Genomic DNA, 20,644 nt, shown 5'->3' with positions numbered 1-20,644 from the left:
ACGAACAGAAGAGAACGCGTTGATGGAAGAAAGAAAGGAGATGAATAAGAAGGATTTATATCCCTAAAGAAATTAGGATTACAAAAGTATCTGGTAGCTATGATTCTGCCTTCTGACACCTTAACAAAATGTATCCATTCATCGGCGAAAATAGCGATCAAATCAGAGTCGATATAAACAGCCGCTCTAAAGTATTCAATAGGAGGGTTATGAAAATTTTGCACATCATTTGGGAAAGTAATAGAAAGTAAACGAAAATTAGACCATGTATCTGTTGTCCAGAACACTGCATTGCGAGTGGTTTTTGTACCACATAAAGACCACCAACGAATATCACGTAGATTCAACTTTCCAGTTGAACGTACAATCCACGTGTTGCCACATTTTATTTCCCACAATTGATAATCTGACCTAGAATCCAACAATAACATAACAGCACACCCATCAGAACTTATTGCGACAGAAGGGTCATTAAACCTACATGACGGCGTTTCTTTTTAAATGCAAGGACACGTTCAAAATTTACAATAGATTCTTCATGTTGACTTCCTAAGACATTTTCACTCCTAGGTTCATAACGATATTTAACAGCCAGACCTTCACAGACCAACCAAAGATACGACTCTGACCACCAACATGCTAATGCTCGTTGTTTCAGTGCAACAGTTTGCAATGTTTCCCCACTCTCGACACTTCTTATTGAAAGAACGCAATTTTCAAAACAGCACGCGACATACAAAGTGTCTGGAGATAGTGCACGACAATCTATTTTGGCATTGTCAACAAAAGTAGCATCAGGCCATTCGAGAAGAGATTTGAAGGATAAAACACTGAGTACTATGGCAAATTTTAAACATAAAAGGAAATTCGTCCCATCTAATTTCGAAATGTAATTGACAAGAGTATCATGAGGGAAAAATCCAATCTCAAACACGTCAACGATCTTGTGATTTATGAAATCGTACACTACTAAAGCTAAATCATTTTTCAAATCATTTGTAAATGCTACACACTTTCTGTTTTTCCACACAAAGACTTTTGAACAATATTTATTGGAAATTATAACTTTCTCACCAGATGGCAAACAGATGTAATTCATTTTCATTTTAACATTCGAGTCGGAAAACGAATGAGGCGGGGAAAACATTTGAAAGGAATCATTACTACACAAATTCTGGTCAACACGAATTTTCTTGTTACCGATCTTTTCTAAAGTTTCAGAATTCAAGACGTTCATGTAATCCAAGACAGTCCCCAACCCATAATGTGGCCAAAGAAGAATGTACGAGTTACAATTACTAAACAAACAATAAGATCCCTCACCATACACATTCTCAACTTCAACCAATATATTCTTGCTTTTTACATCCCACACTTTGATTGACGTTTTCTCTAATGTGACAAGTTTCATTCCACATGAAGAAAATGAACAGTAACTGATGTCATCGGGGCCGTGCGTAATGAAAGGGGGACCTCTTTCTTTTCTTTAATATTGATGCAGAACCGGATTGAATTGTATAAAATATATGAAGAGTCTGGAGAAAAGGCAGAAAATTCGCAAAGAGTTCCTTTAATAGTAATATGTGCCTCAAAGATTGTTGTAAGATCTGGTATTTTAAGCATTTGAAATTTTCCCTCATGCGCATATATGCAAGCAAGCATCGTCTGATCCGGTGACACTAAAATATCAAAAAATGAATCGTCTGTAAACACAGTTTGGGGGACAATGCTTAAATTAGAATGGCTTTCCGTTGTCACATGTTCTATCCAAATCTCATTTGTCCCACCCAAGATATCCTTAGCTACACTTTTGGAACTGACGGCACCTTGTAAAAAATCGAAGCGCCCATTAGCGAGTGCTTCCAAATATACGTAACAACAATCTTTTTCATAAGTCTTAAACATTCCAATCACAGAGCTAACTTGCACCATTTCGGAGAAACAAACGTGTTGAATGAGGCCCCAATAAATATCTTTGGAAAGTTTAGAACGGTACGTGTCAAGAATTCGCCTGAAAAAAAAAACTGTGCAGGCCATCAAAAAATTTTAGTTTCAAGAAGTTTATACCAACATGCACCAACCAATGAAATTCATCTACCTCGCCTGTATCGACCAAATATTTCCAACCATGTTTTAAAGCGTACATATTCTCGGCTGAAATTTGGAATTCTAAAACAGACTTCAAAGCATCTATCTCACAGAATTGTTTCTTACAAGCACGCCAGAGACGTCTATTGCCGTCTTCAACATCTGCAACGAATGCATGTTCTTCATAACCGTTCAATGTCAGCCAATCCCATAATGACTTATGATAAACAGTCAGACACCCATCGTAAACTGGAAGAATCTCTGACATTAGGTCAAGAACCGCTTTACGTATTTTAAATTCGTCTTTAGAGAGACCCATGCATGTGAAAAGAATTTTATTGGGAGGGGTTCCTTTGAAACGGCAACGACATTGATGAAACTGTTTAAGAGACATGAGGTATCTTGCTTGAAATGTTTGAGGCCTATGTCTAAACGTTTGAACTGCTTTTCGTAATATCCCGAAATACCGTTGGAGATGTAATCACTTCGGTCGGGTTCAATTCCCACGCCCTTTTCTCTCAATTCACTGACTAAGTAATAAGCGTACAAAAACGATCCCTCACACTTTGAAATAACTGACCTTATTCTGTAATAATGAAGATTAGGTAAACTATGACGAACGAAAAGCTCTATGTCGTGGTTGTGTTCTTTGTCATCAGGACGGATTTCCCACGGATGAAGATGTTCAAGAATCTTTCGTACTTGTAGCTCTGGTCGACTTGAAATGAATATCTTAATCCAATCAGGCAGTTCACAAAATTTCTCAGATATCAACTCCAATAATTCGCTTTTCTCGTCAGTTTTGCTCTCGTCCAAAGCATCAACGATGATCAACATTGGATCGTGTCTGTCAAGGGCATGGAGGGGGTCGTTTAAAAGAACACGAAATGCGTCTGACAGCGAGTCACGAGAATGTTCACGACGAAGAATTTCAGTCAGTTTATCACGAAATCCTTCAACATTATCACACATTTGACTGGCAAGAGACTGGAGGATTCTCTGAGCATTGCTGTAATCAGAATTTCGAAAGTCACAGAAATGGTGAGCTGCGAGTTGACCACGTTCTCTAAAAAGCTCGCAAAGCTTTGCAGACAAAACACTTTTTCCAACGCCTGGACCTGCAGTTAAGATCAAGACTCTGCTTTCATCACTCCCAAACCAACTTGAAAGTTTATCAAACAACCACTTTCTGGTCCCATCTTGAAATTTTCTACAAAGGTCACGAATCTTTCCAGTGAAGTTAAATTTAGCCAGTTGTTCGACATGCGACAGATGAACATTTTCAAATGTCTTTCTTAGTTTGATTACTTCAATTTTAAAATCATCCTCTTGTTGTTTCCACTCTTTCAATCTTTCAATATAACTTTCTTCTTCAGGGCTAAGAGGAGCCACCTTTAATTCATCGATATCATTTTGAGGAATTCCCAATTTGACTAACGGAACAGAAATTTCTGGCCACAATGTTTCAAACGTTACGTCGTCCAAACCAGCAGTCGGAATATGACCATAGACTTCATTTCTAAACATTTTGACTCTTAAAATATTTGCAGATATGGAAGTATCGCTGACTGGAGGCATCACATTCCATCCGGTGGCTGGTGCTGACAATCCACAAATATTTCGGAGTAGGACAGTCAATAGGGTAATATCAAAGTTGTTTGAATCAGGTGAACCAGATCTTGGGAAGAGTAGATCCCATTGCGAGGCTTTAATTACACTGTATCGTATACTCTGTAAGGTCGCTCTGTTGGCATTCAATACGGAAGCTAAGGTGGAAGGTGGATGCACCGCATGCAAAGCATTTCTCAAAACATCTCCACCTTTATCTACCAACAAATGACATACCCTGGAATAATTAGCTTTGGCTTTCAAGGGATCCATTGTTGTCTTTAAATATCAACTTCACAATCCCCTAAACAAGAGACACAGTCAGGATAATAATTCTTATAATACTATTATATAAAGGATATTGTATCGTTTATCAATTATAAGCTTTTTAAAGTGATATAAGCAAGTAAAAAGCGTTTTCACTTGGATTTGCGTCTCGTGAAAATATGGAGATCTACCTCATTTTCACTAATCAACTAGCCTGTGCACAGACACAACGCTCCCTCATAAATTACGTCAGTGCACAGGCTACTAATCTACTGGAGATTTGGGAGTGCTAATAGGCAGCTTTTTTGGTCGCCTCGCGTAGCGACAGCGACCTATAGTTTCGGCTTGGTTTTCTTTTTATTTTCCTCTCGGGTCGACCCCCAGCGTCGCTAGCTGCAGGCCATATCACCCTAATCGGGAACCTGCGCACAGGTAAGTCAGTAAGCCTACACTGGATGTAGGTTTTGAAATGGGCTGTTCTGTGTTTCTCCTGCTTTCAACATGCGACCTATAGTTTGGTATATTGTTCATTTTTATTATTAAGAACATTCACGACATAAAATTTGCATAGCTGGGCTGGCTACGCCGCTGTGAACGACGCGACCATAACGCCTAGTAGGCGTCTTGCTTAAATAATAAGAACAAATAAATGAATTGCCTACTTTTGCATAATATTCATACGTATAATCCCCGAGCCAGTGCGGAGCACCGTGCGAGGGTACTAATTCCGCCCAGAGATTAGGAATTACACCCGGGACCCGGGAGAACATAGCGGAATCCAAAGTCGCCTAAATTAGGACCATGGACGTTCAATGGTCATGGTACTTGTGCGCATGCGCGAAATGCGAACGAGTGTACACTGGTAATCAACGAACGTTCTGATTGGCTAAGACAGAAAGTTTGTATTTCAATGAGAACGTCAGCAATTTAACTGTAATTTCGTAAACATTTTTGTAAAAGCGTTTCATAAACTTTGTGCAAAGAAAGTAAAACGAGAAGAAACAAGATATATGAAGCATGACAGATAGCAAAGATGAACGTGGATACAGTCAAAACAAAGCCGTGTAAGAGGAATAATTCATAATCTGCAAGCTTATAAATGTTTTCAAAGACAAGGGGTACTACGTGTTTACTTTGTTTATTTCGTATTTGTTTCGCGGTAAGAATGAGCCGTATTTGTATACTTTTCAGCCTTGTATGCCGTTTATTTGTTAAATTTTCAGCTTTTTATGCAAACGCATAAACCTGTGAAGGGCTATTACACCTTTGCTTTAACTTCAAAAAGTGTTTTTGAAAGTGTAATTTGAATTTTGGTATAAAAAATACACACTATATTTATAAAGTATACTGAAACTTTTAGCCGCCGGCGTCGACGGCAATTACAGAATAAAATAACATTTGAAGTTTTTTCTTTGTCTGTGAAGATTTTGTACTGTTTTAATCGTTTGAAACTTCGTAATATAAGTTTAGGTGTCATTTCATAATATAAGTTTAGGTCAGGTTAACTCAGGAAATTGTGTACTTGGTTTGAAATAGCGAGGGGTTGCTGCATGCATGTATTTCTAGTATTTAATCCGATGCTACAAAAAATCATTCTCGAGGACCCTGCCTGTTCAACCAAATTTTTAGCTTTTTGGATAGTTTTCTTTCAACGTATCTAACCATAGGTAGCCCAACGGCAACACTCGTGTTCCGCGCGCGTACACGCTACTCAGGGATCAGCATATATTAATTTATTTTAAGCTTGGCAACTTTATCACCAATTATCAATAATATATCATATACATACATGTCAAACTTCGATAAAAACTGAAAAACTACCACAAAATACTGCAAAATTAATAAATATACAGTAAATGAACTTGGATATATTTTCTAAATTTCGACATAGTTTTTAGCTTCAAAATGTATTGAGAAATACGGAAATTTATTCATTTAAAATAAAGTTTTTGAAAATACATTGTCGAAATTTTCTTGTCGATTTGCGGGATCCAATTTACCCTACATTACGTCACCTTCGGAGATATCCGGAGTCAATCCTATTGGCTGTTCTCTCGTGGAGCAATCTTCGGAAATTTTCTGACTTTTCAGCAGCCAATAGGATAAATAGGATTGACTCGGGATTTCTCCGAAGGTGACGTAATGTAGGGTAAATTGGATCCCGCCTATCGACAAGAAAATTTCGACCATGTATTTTCAAAGACTTTATTTTAAATGAACAAATTTCCGTATTTCCAAATACATTTTGAAGCTAAAAACTATGTCGGAATTTAGAAAATATATCCAAGTTCATTTATATTTATTAATATTGCAGTATTTTGTGGTAGTTTTTCAGTTTTTATCGAAGTTTGACATGTATGTATGTGATATATTATTGATAATTGGTGATAAAGTTGCCAACCTTAGGATAAATTAATATATGTTGATCACTGAGTAGCGTGTACACGCGCGGAACACGAGTGTTGGGCTACCTATGATCTAACTGTAACTGAGTACGCATATTAAAAATACTCTTTGTTACAGCTAGATATGTTGGAAAGAATACTCCCAACTAACTGAACATTTTCTGGTTACACTTGTATCAAACTACGTGGAAACGGAACCTTAGGTACAACACATTAGTGCAAGTTAGGCTCGTTTCAGACGTGGAATTTTTCATGTGCCAAATCCAGTGCAAAATGAACTTAAGCAAAGACTTTATCTCATTAACATTAGGTTCGGAACATGAAAAGTCGATGTTTGAAAGGGGCCTAAGTCATTTCTACGCCATATATATGCCGTAACTTATTAGGGTTTCTGGTTGTTAGTATTGGGCTCTGCGTTTAAATTGCTTTTGAACTAGAATTGTTTCTCGTTGTAATAGCTAATGGGAAAGAAACAGTAAATTTCAGCCATTTAAAAATAATATAAAATATATACAAAATCTTATCAACTCAGGTCCCCATCAAAAAAGGAGACGTCTTTGAAATAAGGGAGTATCAGCGGGGGAATGAGCTCCCTCGCGGAGGCGTGGCTCTGGGACACACTATATAGGTTTTTCCTCTCAATGTTTGTGCATGGCTCAAATCGTATCTTACTCACAGATGCGAAGTCACCGTCGTTTATAACAAGCAGTCCTCTTTAAAGAAACTCGTTTTTACTTTCTAGTATCGTAGCTTATAATGACTCATTAAAGTAGTTTTTAGAATTTTTTAAAAATAATTTCCCTAGTATAGTTGTAAATTTAATATTTTTACTGTGTATTTGTATATTGGGTATTCTTACTGTAAATAATTCTGTATACCTCAGCTCTTGTAAGCTGCTATCAAGATTATTAATAAATTCAATTCAATTCAATAAAGCCTATTAATGTAGGGGTCCAACAAGGAAGCATTTTTGGGCCGCTTTTATTCATTATCTATGTGAATGTGAACAATTTAACCAATTGTATTAAGTCATGTAATATCTCTATGTATGAGAATGATACTGTCGTTTACTTTTCTTCAAAGACAGTCAAGGTATTGAATTAAACGAGGATCTGGCAAATGTTGAAAAGTGGTTCACAGACAATCTCGTAACCTTGAATGAGAAGAAATCTAAATGCTAATGGTGGCCGTCAACGACTTAAATCTTGTTCTGCCAGCTGATCTGGGTATAAAAATCAACCAATCAGAAGCTAGACCGTCGACAAAACTGAATCACATTCACATTCTAATCTTCTTGATAAATTGGCAAGATTTGGTATAAATTCATTGGAGCTTGAATGGTTCACTAACTATTTATTCGATCGATCACAGTTTGTGAGTTTTGACGGTTCATTAACAGAAAAATTTCAAGTAACATCAGGAGTACCGCAAGGTTCAATTCTGGGACCCCTGTTATTCATATTGTACATTAATGATATAGACGATGGTCTCAATAGTGCCAATATTATAAAGTATGCAGATGATATGGTATTATTCATAGCTGGACGTGAAACTCAGGAAATAGAAAGTAAACTGTCAAGTGAAATGCAGGTGGTTGCAAAATGATTGAAAGATAATGACTTGGTTATAAATCTCTCAAAAGGCAAAACCGAGTCTATGTTGTTAGGTACTAGCCGAAAAATCAAGAATAAGTCCTTAATGATTTGCCTCAATGATGAATTGATAAATTATACAACTATGTATAGATATCTTGGAGTCTTGGTTGATCAGACGGTAAACCTTAAGGAGCATTTTGGGCAGGCGCTTAAAAAAGCTTCAAGTAGATTGAGATTGTTAAGGAAAATTCGAGCTTTTTTATCTGTGGATGCAGCGGAATCGATATACAAGAGAATGATTTTGCCACTATTAACATGAATAGTATTGTCACTTTGAACTTGAATGCTACGGAAGCCTCACAAGTTGCAATTTTTCAAGAACGAGCGGTAAAAATAATAAAATCAGATGGTCTGGTACATCTACGATTACCTGATGTGGTCTATTTTGCAAAACAACAGTTATGTATACTGGTGAAGCAGTGTATTGACAGAAATTTGTGCAGTAACTTTGACGATTATTTTGAACGCTTACAGCATGTAAAGGATACGCGAAATAATGGAATAAGTTTTAGGATCCCGAAATTACAATTAGAATCCACCAAACATGCATTTTATTATAATGGGGCAATTGAATTTAATAAATTGCTCCGTAACATCAGAGAAATTGAAAGTTTTATGCTATTAAAACGAAAAGTGAAAGAGCATTTTAGTATATAAATTTTAGTAGTACTTTAAAATTTATTTCTTACATATTTTTATAATTAATTTTTATACTTCAATCAATCAATCAATCAAAACTTTATTTAAGCACGGTAAAATCTACAGTATAAAAAGTGGGCTATAATTATATACATTCATTAGATATTTAGGGACAAAATTACTAAATACAACACAATACAATACAATTTAAAATACAGATATACAGGGTGTATCAAAAAAAAGGTAATCCAACTTTGGTGCGCTATTGTACGTGAATTACTCATTCAATTAACGAATTTTTTTCACATTCCGAAAGGTTAGGCTTTTAACCATCGAATGACATGTTTTTGATAACAAATGGTGAAAAAATGAGCAAATAGGAGGCTGCTAAAAAGTGTTAGTCAAAATCGCATATTTTCACCTCTGAGAGTTGGGACTAAAACCATTGAAAATGAAATCTCTTTGGGATTTAAATGAAGAATTTTGCTTTTGAATAAGCGACCCGCATATTCATATTAAGTAGGAATAAATCACATTAGGAGAACATTCCAAGCAATGCGGCATAAAACCAGTGCAAGCTGTGACATGTTGTGATTAATTGTTTTTTTCTTTTGTTATGCACTGCTTTAATTAGGCTCAAAGGTGAAAATATGCATTTTGACTAACACTTTTTATCAGCCTCCTATTTGCTCATTTTTTCACCATTTGGTATTAAAAAACATGTCATCCGATAGTTAAAAGCCTGATCTTTCCGAATGTGAAAAAAATTCGTTCATAGACTGAGTAGTTCACGTACAATAGCGTGTTGAAGTTGGATTACCTTTTTTTTGATACACCCTGTATAAACTGATTTACAAGATTGCCGTGCGAGAGTCTGTTTTATAGGGAAAAAATGTTGTCAATCTCCCTTTTAAATTGGTTAAGAGAGCATAATGCTCGTACATTTTGAGGTAACTCATTCCACAACACCGCGCCACTATAACTAAAACTTCGTTTAGCATAATTTGTTCGCGGTTTTGGTACAAATAAAGCATTTTCAGAGTTTCTCAAATTGTATCCTGTGCTGTGGAATTCAAATAAATTACGGAGATAATTCGGTGTTAAATCGTTAAGAATTTTGAACATTATTACAGCCTTGTGTTTTTTCCGGCGTGTCGAAAGATTGTCCCAACCTAGTTTAGTGAAAAGGTCGCTGGAACTTGCATCGTATCCAGATTTGGTAATTACCCTCGCTGCTCTATTTTGCAGTTTTTGCAATTTATCATTTAACGTGATATTTAAACCATCCGAAACTGAGCCACAATAATCAAAATACGGTTGAATCAAAGCTCCGTAAATTTTGAGGGCAGTGCTTGTATCTATGAACTGGCGTATCCTTTTAAGAGCACCAATTTGCCCTTTGTAAATTACTGCAGGACATACATTGATAGCAGTGAATGATTCACTGAAGTATTTATCCTGTATTTAAATATTCTTAAAAAAAAAAAAAAAAATTCCTTCATTGCGTATGACTTCGACACTCGAAAATATCAAGTAATTTTACTGTATTTAAGCGAATCCACGCTTATTTTTTCCCTGACTGTAAATTAGAATTTAAATTTTTTCCTCTTTATATTATTAGTTAGAAGAATTAGGACAAATAACACCAGGCGTATGATAACTTAGTTTTGTCGAGACGCCTCATGACGTCATGAACTCAGATCAGCTGGTGGTGTTTCCATTGGTATCAATGGGACAATGTTGGATTGGGTAGATACTACATTTAAATACCTTGGAATTACAATCAACCAAAACGTTTAAACATGACCGGGTCAACGTGTAATTCGAAACGTATTCTGAAGAAGACACACGGCATTCAAACAATTGCAAAGGGCTTATCGATGAGCGATTGTGCGTGATGAGGATGCAGGTTCTTAATTGATGATGAACTGCAAATTGAATTCCTAGTTTTTATCGCTTAAATAACTCACAGAATGTGCCAATGCGAAGTCTAATTTTACTCGAGACATGCATACCCTGATCAATTTCAATACCTATGCTCTAGTAACACTCTGTTGTCTAGATGACATTGGTGTAGGGAGTTGATTAATAGATGCAATTGTATTAAATAAATGAACGTTTTTCGCCGATATTTAACAAAAGTGAGAGACAAGGCACGTCTAGTTGATCTACATAGATCACGTAAAACTATACTAGCTCTAGGGAGCTACATTAAAACTGATCTTTTACTATAGATCACGTAAAACTGTACTAGCTGTAGGGAGCTACATTAAACGGATCTTTTACTATAGATCACGTAAAACTGTACTAGCTGTAGGGAGCTACATTAAACTGATCTTTTACTATAGATCACGTAAAACTGTACTAGCTGTAGGGAGCTACATTAAACGGATCTTTTACTATAGATCACGTAAAACTGTACTAGCTGCAGGGAGCTTCATTAAACGGATCTTTTCCTCAGTAAATTATTCGCACCTTGACTCAGAGAACTTCTCACACGAGTTGAATAACTTTGAGTTGTCCTCGCTGTAAACACTCAACCAACATTATGCAACATTGTGTATAAGCAAAATAATGGTAGATCTCCTCCTAAAATTATAACAGAAACAATATTAAACAAGGATCCAGATGAAATGTTACACACAAAATAGGCACATCAAATGTGGTTCAAAAATTGAGTGTTTAAATCTCTAGTTTTCGCTCCACTACAACCCACATTTGCGTCCGCTTACGTTTTTGTGTGGGACTTTGGTTTCGCGGTTGCTGCAACGTGCTACCTCAAAACCTCGATTTCCTATGCTATATGATGTTACACTATTAAGATTTACATAACAATACACATTACAAATTACGACCATAACACTATATATTTGCGCATGCTATGTAAATGACTGTTTACTTATGGTTGGTATACTCAACTATGCGTTAACCTAAATTCCGCAACAGTCGTTAATATTTTTTGGGCAACATATTAGGTAGTTGGTGAGTCCTACTTAATAAAAAGCGAGTTTAAGATGCACCAAATCTACGACGCGGACGTGGCATGAAAATTGCTACTAGTGTGAGTATAGACAGAGCCACTATATCATTTCATATGCTCTACAGCAGATTATATCATTTCCATGTACTGGAGTGCGGCAAGGATTGAAAAAAAAAACATTAGTGAGAAATTTGTGAGTTTTCAGCGTCGTAGCTGGAAGCTTAATTTGGGGGGGGGGATTCATATATTAAGACAAATTTTGTCTTATGATGACTGATTTCTTTCGTACGCTATTGTTCCTACGATATGCAAACATGATTATATGATTATAAGGAATAAGAGACTGAATGGACATAATAAATATAACAGTTGTTGGCAGGCTGAGGATTGATTTTGTGTCTCACACAACTTTCATTCTGTGGGTTTGAATTAAAATTATTTTTAAAAAAATCTGTCATGTGTGGGATTAGGACATTTCAGAAATACTTGTATTACAATAAATATAGCTTAACATTTTTGGTAATACAGGGTGTATCAAAAAAAATGTCCCAAATGTAAAATTTCCGTTTTTCAGGATATTTTGCAGAATTTGGCAAATTTTTGTGTTCCTAGAGATAGATAAGACTTATCTGGTATACCTAGGCCAAGTTTTGTTTTTCATTAACAAAATTATGTTACCGGGGGGGTGGTTCCTTTCCACTGATATTGAGAGGGCTTGCGCGCAAAAATGTGAAGCTGAAATTGAGATATTATTTAGCTGTCTAAAAGAAGGAAAGCTTTTTAATAAACTGTCAAAGTTTCAGGAAAAATAATGCATACTGGGAGCAACGCGCGACCCCTAAAGGTGACAAATATTTCATTGCGCGCAGTGGATTAAATGCATGGTTGATTTTAGCGTGACCAATCTCATGTAAGGCTGGGCAAATGAATAAATTAAAGCGAGAAACTGAACACAAAAACAAAGCGATTTATTCGTGATGTTAATCCTCAGCATGTCCACCATTTCATTCTAAGCAAACTGCTGCTTGTCTGAGCATACTAAACACTGAACAGCGAACCATTTGTCTGTCCATTCGCCTAGATTTGCCGGTGGTAGCGTAGGCGATTTGCAAGAAAGAATTTCGAACGAAATGGATAATTTGAGGCAGGACAGACAAATGTGGTTTGCCGTTCAGTGTTTACCATGCTCAGACGAGCCGCAGTTTGCTTAGAAAGAAATGGTGGAAATGTTGAGGATTAAAATCAAGAATAAGAATCTTATTATTAAATCGCTTCGTCTTCTTGTTCAGTTTCTCGCTTTAATTTATTCATTTGCCCAGCCTTGCATGAGATCGGTCACGCTAAAATCAACCATGCATTTAATCCACTGCGCGTAATGAAATATTTGTCACTTTTAGGGGTCGCGCGTTGCTCCCAGTTTGCATTATTTTTCCTGAAACTTTGACAGTTTATTAAAAAGCTTTCCTACTTTTAGACAGCTAAATAATATCTCAATTTCAGCTTCACATTTTCGCGCGCAAGCCCTCTCAATATCAGTGGAAAGAAACCACCCCCCCGGTGACATAATTTTGTTAATGAAAAACCAAACTTGGCCTAGGTATACCAGATAAGTCTTATCTATCTCTAGGAACACAAAAATTTGCCAAATTCTGCAAAATATCCTGCAAAACGGAAATTTTACATTTGGGACATTTTTTTTGATACACCCTGTATAGAAGATATACGCCCAAGGAAAACTTTTTAGGAAAGTGATTTGAACTAAAAACTCTGCAAAAGTACCTGTAAATCAGGGATATAGCTAGAAGATTAATTGTTGGTGGGGTATTTATATATTCATGTTCAAATAAGCATCCTTGATGTAAATTGGAATATAAACTCTGCAAACGCATATGAATAGTAAATTCTTCATTTCATTTTGAATATTCGGGGTTCAATTTCATAGCAGGGCACATGATGACACAAGTGTAGATGTAATAATAATAGTTATTACCAATAAATTATTTATAATATATATCAAGAAAATCTATATTCCTCAGTTTGATAACATTTTTCAATACGACATTCTCAAAAGTAGATAAATGTTGCTATAAAACTTGATATTTTGACCTCTCAGACATCTTGAATACTGGACTGGAAACTTGTAAATATAAGTAATATTTAACTAGTGAAATTACTAAGGGTGAAGCTTGATTGAAACTCCTAAAAAACCATACATGTCATTAGTTTATAATAACATAGCTGAGTTTCTCATTTGGATATTACTAAAGTAAGAATGGTATTAATAACGACCATGAATTTGACTTGATACAGAAGTGTTGTTGTTGTTGGGCAGAATGTAATTATTTTCAAAACTGATCAAAAACTTAGTGAGAAGGTAGAACTAATTTCTTTTTAATTTATTTAAACCAACCTAATACCCCAGGCTGTATAGTTACTGTACATGTCTGAATATAAATATGTACACTGAGTCACTGAGTCACTGACTAATAATAAATGCATCAATTCACACTTGCACGATTAATACCTCTCATGATTGCTCTCATATTTGTATTTTTTATATTTATTAGTTAAACTCCCTTTCCCTAGAACTTAGATCACGAAATAGAACTTAGAAACTAGCTCAGGAAATATTTTGCTTTGTTTGAAATGGTGAGGGGTTGCTGCATGCATGTATTTCTAGTATCAAATATAACATTGAATTTGACAAGAAGGCCATTGTCTTTATTTCAATTTCCTAATGTATGAAGAAAAAACAAACATTACATGACACACAGTTACACAAAATGACTGAGGCATAACTATGCTTCATGTGTGGGTGAGTGTTCATGACAAGATGATAAACATTAAACAGTTCATCAAGTGTTGCTAATATATTGTTTTTTCTATTAAAAGTTTGAAATATTTATTATGAATTGATAATGACTTATTGATAAATATTTAATGTTGTAGTTACCAGTATATATTACTGTACCAACTACCAAGTCTGTGGGGGAATATTGCAAAATTTAATACCAAATTGCACAAATAAATATACACTATAAAAACAATCAAAACAAAGTAATACCTTTTTATTCCAAGTACAACAGATCTGATATCAGAAATGTATTAAACGACGATTTTACCAGAAGAAATATCAGGATTTATTTGGTATTTTTATCACAAAGATATTCCAGTGTTTGGATGTGCGAGTTTTGATTTTTCACCACAAAAATCACGTGACTGTCTGTGAAACAATTCAAGTATTCCTTGGCGTGCATAGGAAATTCCTCAGTTTTCCTGACATTTCAACCTTACGGGGGGTGAGTTAGTGTTCAGTGTTTCAGGATTAATTAGTCTTAGTATTAAGATTACCTTTGTTAATTGTTAGTATTGCTGATTGTCCCGGAAATATTTGTTCAACTTATATATGATATACAAACAACATTTTTTTCTCCTGCGCATTAAATCACAAACTGGAGCCGCCAAGCAAACCCAATTTTCAAGAATTGCTTTTCATGTTTCAAATCCAAATACCATGAAAGCAAAGACAACAATTTTATCAAAGTTAGAGAGCTTCTCAACGTTTTGATCAGGAAAGTAGCAGTGATGCCAGGAAGTATTTATTGTCTATTTTACGTAGTTGTGATTATGAACCACATTTGATGCAAAGTTGTTGGTGAAATATTCAAAAGCAACTAATTCCTGCAGATGAAAATCAAACCCTAGTTTAAATTACAGGTATTTGTTGCCTCAGAGGTTGAGGATTACCAGCGCGTGTTTCTCAACTACACGTAGTCTCTGATTTATTTAGCGAGGAAGGTTTCGCTTATCGATTAGAGCTGCAAGTTCGTATAGAGGTCAATAATGATCGACTAACCATTTTAAATTTTTTTAATTCAGTGTATTTACTTATTTATTTATTTCATTTATTCATTATTTGTTTTCTGTGACAACGAGTCCGTTGTCCAAGTTCTAATCAGAAGACGTCAAATGTCCGAAGATAATGGATTTACTGCAACCGATTTTCTTTGTACTTTGAAAACAACTTCACATTTACGGCCAGGCTTGTACGCGGATTTGACAATTGGACTCGCTCTCTCGTTTTCAGATGGACCGCTTCAAACAATTAGCTCCACTGGCCTCTCCTCTGCCCTGCGTTATCCCAGTATCCATGATAAAAACTTAAACGACCGTGTTTATGAACTTATTCAGTATTCAGGAGCACAGTCAACTAAAGAAACATACGCCGCCGGCGTAAAACAATTAATTTCATTCTGCCTTGCAAAACGTCTGTTCCTTTCTCTACTTTACCTCTGCTCTACTTCGTCGGCCATCTATCCAAATCTGTTTCATATTCAACTGTTAAAACATACTTAGCTAGCGTGTCTTACCTCCACGTAATTTCTCAAATCCCATTCGACATGGGGGCATGCATTATAGAGAAATACCTCAAAGGTCTGAAGGCCCTCAAGGGTGAAAAATTGCGGGATCGACGGCCTATCACTGTGACCGAACTCTAGTCCCCTATTTCTGCTCTACGTCCTCAGTTTAAAGGCTGTTTAGACAATGTGATGCTTTGGGCCGCCTTCACTCTGGCCTTTTTTGGTTTCCTGCGCTGTAGTGAATTCACGTGTAATTCTCCATTTGATCCCGAGTGCCCCTATCCGCGCAATCCACCCAAATATCCTCCACGCGGAATGTTAATTATGATGTCTTGATCAAGTGTTTTAAAACCGACCCTTTTCGTCGTGGATGTCGTTTAACAATTGGCTCATCGTAATGTCAAATCATCGAAGGGTTTGGATAATGAGGAAAGGGAAAACATACTTTTCAATTAACCGCTTTTTATCGCTCTGTGAAATAATATTTCGCGCGCAAAATTTTTGCAAATATATCCGCAAGAAACGATCATTTAATTGACAACAATTGAATGAATTTTACGTCATTTAATTGAACCACTCAGCGCGTGCGTTTTCGATGAAAATGATTTTGTCGTGAATCAAGCTAAAAACTGGTATGTGATGATCACTGAACGGCAACAAACCCAGGGGCGTAGAAAGCATCCAGTGATTGGGGGTACCAGCTTCCAAATAATCTGCCTGGTTTGAGCTATGAAAACATATCTACTCCAGTCATCGTCTGGCCAAACAACTCGTCCACTGCTCCAATTTACATCAGCTGTCCCACTTACACGTGTAACCCTAACATCGCACCTACGTCATCTACTTCAAGGGCAAGGACTAGTCGAAAAACTCTACGCCTCTCATAGTCAAAATCCTTATAAAGAATCTTAGCATATAAACCACATTGAACGTATTATACATGTTTATGGTTTAACCTGAAATACACGACATTTTTCATTTTTTATGTTGTAGCTTTTTAGGAAAGTAATGTAGAATGTATGATTATAAGTACGTAATAGCAAGAAAATTCTACAACAATAATTATCTCAGTAGCTAATTTGAGTTGAAAATACTAAAAAGATAAAAAACAATTAATAAAAAGTCACTGACTTAATAAAAATAAACATAATGTAATTATTTTATTTATCACGTTGTATCCCGAAGCATCCGCAGTTTTTTCCCACAGACAGCGGGAACATCTTTGTTGGTTGAGCAGGTCTTTAAATTTAGCATTCATCCGCCAATCGCTCACTTAGCTGAGCCGCCTTGCGAGGGCCAGTGAACTCAATTAAGACTGGAACGCTAGCTTTCTCACTTTCCAACTCACTTTCCCTCATTAATGAGTGAAACCAAAATGGCGGATCATGGGTAATTACTAACAAAATGTGTCTTCACTTCTTGAATTGCTCTTCGCATTCATCTAATCGAGAAACTATACAGACCAAAACATAAGTCTCCCATCCTCGATGAAATACTGCCATAGTATTTCTAGAATATGAGATTTCCGCTTTGCCTTTGGCTTTTGCCTTCCACTTCAAACCTGCATGTCTTGATCTGTATCACTATCAGACATTCCTTATATAGTGCGATGGAATGTCTTCCCGAGTAAAACTGAAACAACGCTGTTCACAATCCTACATCTGAAACCATGTTTGTTTAACATAATTACATTTCAAAATAAGCTTTCTTATGTGAACATTACAGCGTCTAAATTAACAGTGACTAAACATTACGTCTACATCTTGATCTGGCTAAAAACGTAACAAAAAGCTCGCCTTCCATGCACGATAAGTATCGCAACAGCTAACAATCTAGTGTTTATTCAACATATTTGACCAACCAAAGCCTGTCTGTAATCGTAACCCTGAATCTGACAAGAGGTATCTTGTGCACAATTTGATTTGCTCAAGACATTCAAAGAGAAACAACCAACATTACATGGCTGGCACATTGTGAGAATTAAGTGTTATATAGTGTTACACAAAATGACTCAACTCAGACCAAGCCATCGATCAGCTATACATCATGTTGATGCATGTGTGTGTGGTTTGTTCATCATTAAAATCTCTAAAATCCTAAATGTTAAACAGTTCATCTAATATTGCTAATATATTGTATTATTTATTAATAGTTTGAAATTTTCTCGGTATACATTTTCGGTATGATCTTGAATTGATAATCAACAAGACGCCTGTTCTGGCGTTAACTCCGGCGTGGCGCGCACGCCAGTCTTCAATATAATTATAAAGCTTCTGAACATAAACAAACAGTTCATATTCATTTAGATGCCTTGCGAACCTAAATGTTGTTCGATCGCGAAATTCAGAAGCACATCGTACTTTAAAAAGTATAGAAGTTCAATTGTTCAAAAATGTAAATAAACCGCATGATACATTCACTTTGTCTTACACTTTGCCTTTGGAATTCGTGCTTATATAGTTATACTAGGAGTTGCTATTGCAAGGAGATTGCTGCCTTCAACGTAAATACATGTTATTTGCAACTTCAATACAATCAGAAGAATAATAGAGCAATAGTCTATTTTTCCTCTGTGATAGTTCAGGTAGCCAAAAACTATTTGTGTCCAAATACTTTTGAGCTACCTGGGGTGGTACAATGTAATTGCAATTTTTTAGCACAGGTGGCAAAACAATAGCACTATATCATGGGTCGTGATGTACTGCTGTTGTTAGGCTACTTTGAGATGTCAAAATTCCTTAAAGCATTAGCAAAAAACACTCAAATTTTACATCTTTGCAATAATATTTGAAGTTGCAATAGAAATTGCATAATGTAACATGGCCTTTAGATGATAAGTTTTGGGTTTAACACATACAAATGCAAGCAAACTGGACAGAAATAACAAAAAAAACAAATAGTTTATCAAAATATACAGGTAAGTATGGCTTTATTTCTTTCTGCTGATATCCATCAAGGCGATGAACTTTTTAGTATCCTTTCTAGAGGCAAGCAATGAGCTTTTATGAGTTTATCGGCACTTAAACCTTGACAATAATCACAGCCAAGTCTTTGGGGTATCTTGGCAAAGATGTTGCAAGTTCTGTAACATTTTGTGGCAAGTTAATACAATGCCCTGAATAACCTCGTTGACCACCAGGTTTAACATACACTCTCATTGGCAAAGCACGAAAAATTAACATTTCCTCAACCTGAGTTAAATTTTGTAATTCATCTGGAACATAAGAAGGTATTATCAAGTTTTCACAAGAAAATTTTTTAGGAGATTTTCTATCTCTAAAGCATCGTGAACACATATATGGTGAACTAGGTTTAGATTTTATTGGCCATGCCTCATGGCAAACTGTACACTGAGCAACAGTGTATTGCATTGACTTATGAAACTTGTTTATATTAGCTTTTGCCCAACATTGCTCCTCGATTCTACCATTATTGCCTATATCAAACAAATTTAAGTAATCCTCTTGATTTATTCTGTGTTGCGGCTTTGCCCGCTTTTGTTTTTTAGATAATCTGTCTTTGTCAAGTCTTATTTGCCTTTCCCTGTCAGTTTCTTCTGACCGCCTCCTTTTTTACACTTGTTTTCTTCTTGAAGTCTCACTTTTCTCTCACTATTAGTTTCCTCAGACTGCTTTCTCATTTTAGACTCCTTTTCTTTTTGAAGTCTTGTTTTTGCTCACTGTCAGTTTCCTCTGACTGTTTTCTTTTTTTATACTCATTAGCTTTTTGAAGCCTTAATTGTTTCTCACAAGCAGTTTCATGAGACTACTTTCTTTATTATACTCATTTATACTCATTAACTTTGTTAAGTCTAGCTTGTTTATCATGATCAGTTTCTACTGAATGTTTCATTGTCTGGTATTCTCGATCTTTTACACAATCATTGTGTTGATCAGACATTTTACACGTACTGAATTGCACAGGTACAATTTCAAATAAGTTGGCATGTAGTCCAACTGACAGACAATACAAATATTACTCTAATTCCAGAATATTATAAAATTTCATGACAACAGCAGTGCCATTATGATCACGCATGCCACTAGAATCTCTAGCATGCGAGTCAATAAGATAAAAATCATCTGTTTCCTTAATCAAGGCCATCATATAACCTAATATAATAATAATAGCATAACTTTCATCTGAAAATATGTTTAACAGTGCAGTGTGAATGTCATAGTAGTGGCACTCAATTTCTCGATCTGTTATAACAAGACCTTGAATTTCTGTTCCATATGTTATGAAACATTTTGTGCCTCAATCAGCTCCACCACCATGGGTGGATCAACAATATTTTGTGCCTGAAGGGTTTCACCACAAATATGACAATGGGCAGATGATATTCAGTGAAACATTCACAAAAATCGGTAAATTTCCCACAGACAAAAAATATTCATCCGATTCTAACATTATAAAGCCACTATTCAGCGCTTTTAGGTACATTTTGTCTCCTTGTAATAAGACATTATTAAATGTAATTTTTGACCACGACGATAAGGGAAAATTTCAGGCTGTAAGAAGCGCCGATAAACTCATAAAAGCACATTGCTTGCCTCTAGAATGAATACTAAAAAGTTCATCGCCTTGATGGATATCAGCAGAAAGAAATAAAGCCATACTTACCTGTATATTTTCAAGAAT

The 20,644-nt window shown here is 35.8% G+C and overlaps 1 protein-coding gene and 1 pseudogene across 1 annotated transcript; both read right to left on the bottom strand.

The window, feature by feature from the left end:
* The window catches only part of LOC114534834, an 89,751-nt pseudogene that overhangs the window by 9,276 nt on the left and 59,831 nt on the right, over positions 1 to 20,644 (bottom strand).
* Positions 1,474 to 14,923, bottom strand: LOC114534813. Its single transcript, XM_028556287.1, has 3 exons — positions 14,707 to 14,923; positions 11,138 to 11,251; positions 1,474 to 4,000 (listed from the first exon to the last, which is right to left on the bottom strand). The coding sequence occupies exon 3, from the start codon at positions 3,967 to 3,969 to the stop codon at positions 2,356 to 2,358; it is 1,614 nt and encodes a 537-aa protein (XP_028412088.1). The 5' UTR covers positions 3,970 to 4,000; positions 11,138 to 11,251; positions 14,707 to 14,923; the 3' UTR covers positions 1,474 to 2,355.

The sequence above is a fragment of the Dendronephthya gigantea genome, unplaced genomic scaffold (assembly GCF_004324835.1).
Source record: "Dendronephthya gigantea isolate DGI-Jeju-01 unplaced genomic scaffold, DenGig_1.0 000107F, whole genome shotgun sequence".
In the NCBI taxonomy this organism is placed as follows: domain Eukaryota; kingdom Metazoa; phylum Cnidaria; class Anthozoa; order Malacalcyonacea; family Nephtheidae; genus Dendronephthya; species Dendronephthya gigantea.
This window is presented reverse-complemented; position numbering and strand designations above follow the sequence as displayed.

Excerpts from the sequence above, each read along its gene's own strand:
- LOC114534813 (XM_028556287.1), bottom strand. The coding sequence starts at position 3,969 with ATGGATCCCTTGAAAGCCAAAGCTAATTATTCCAGGGTATGTCATTTG.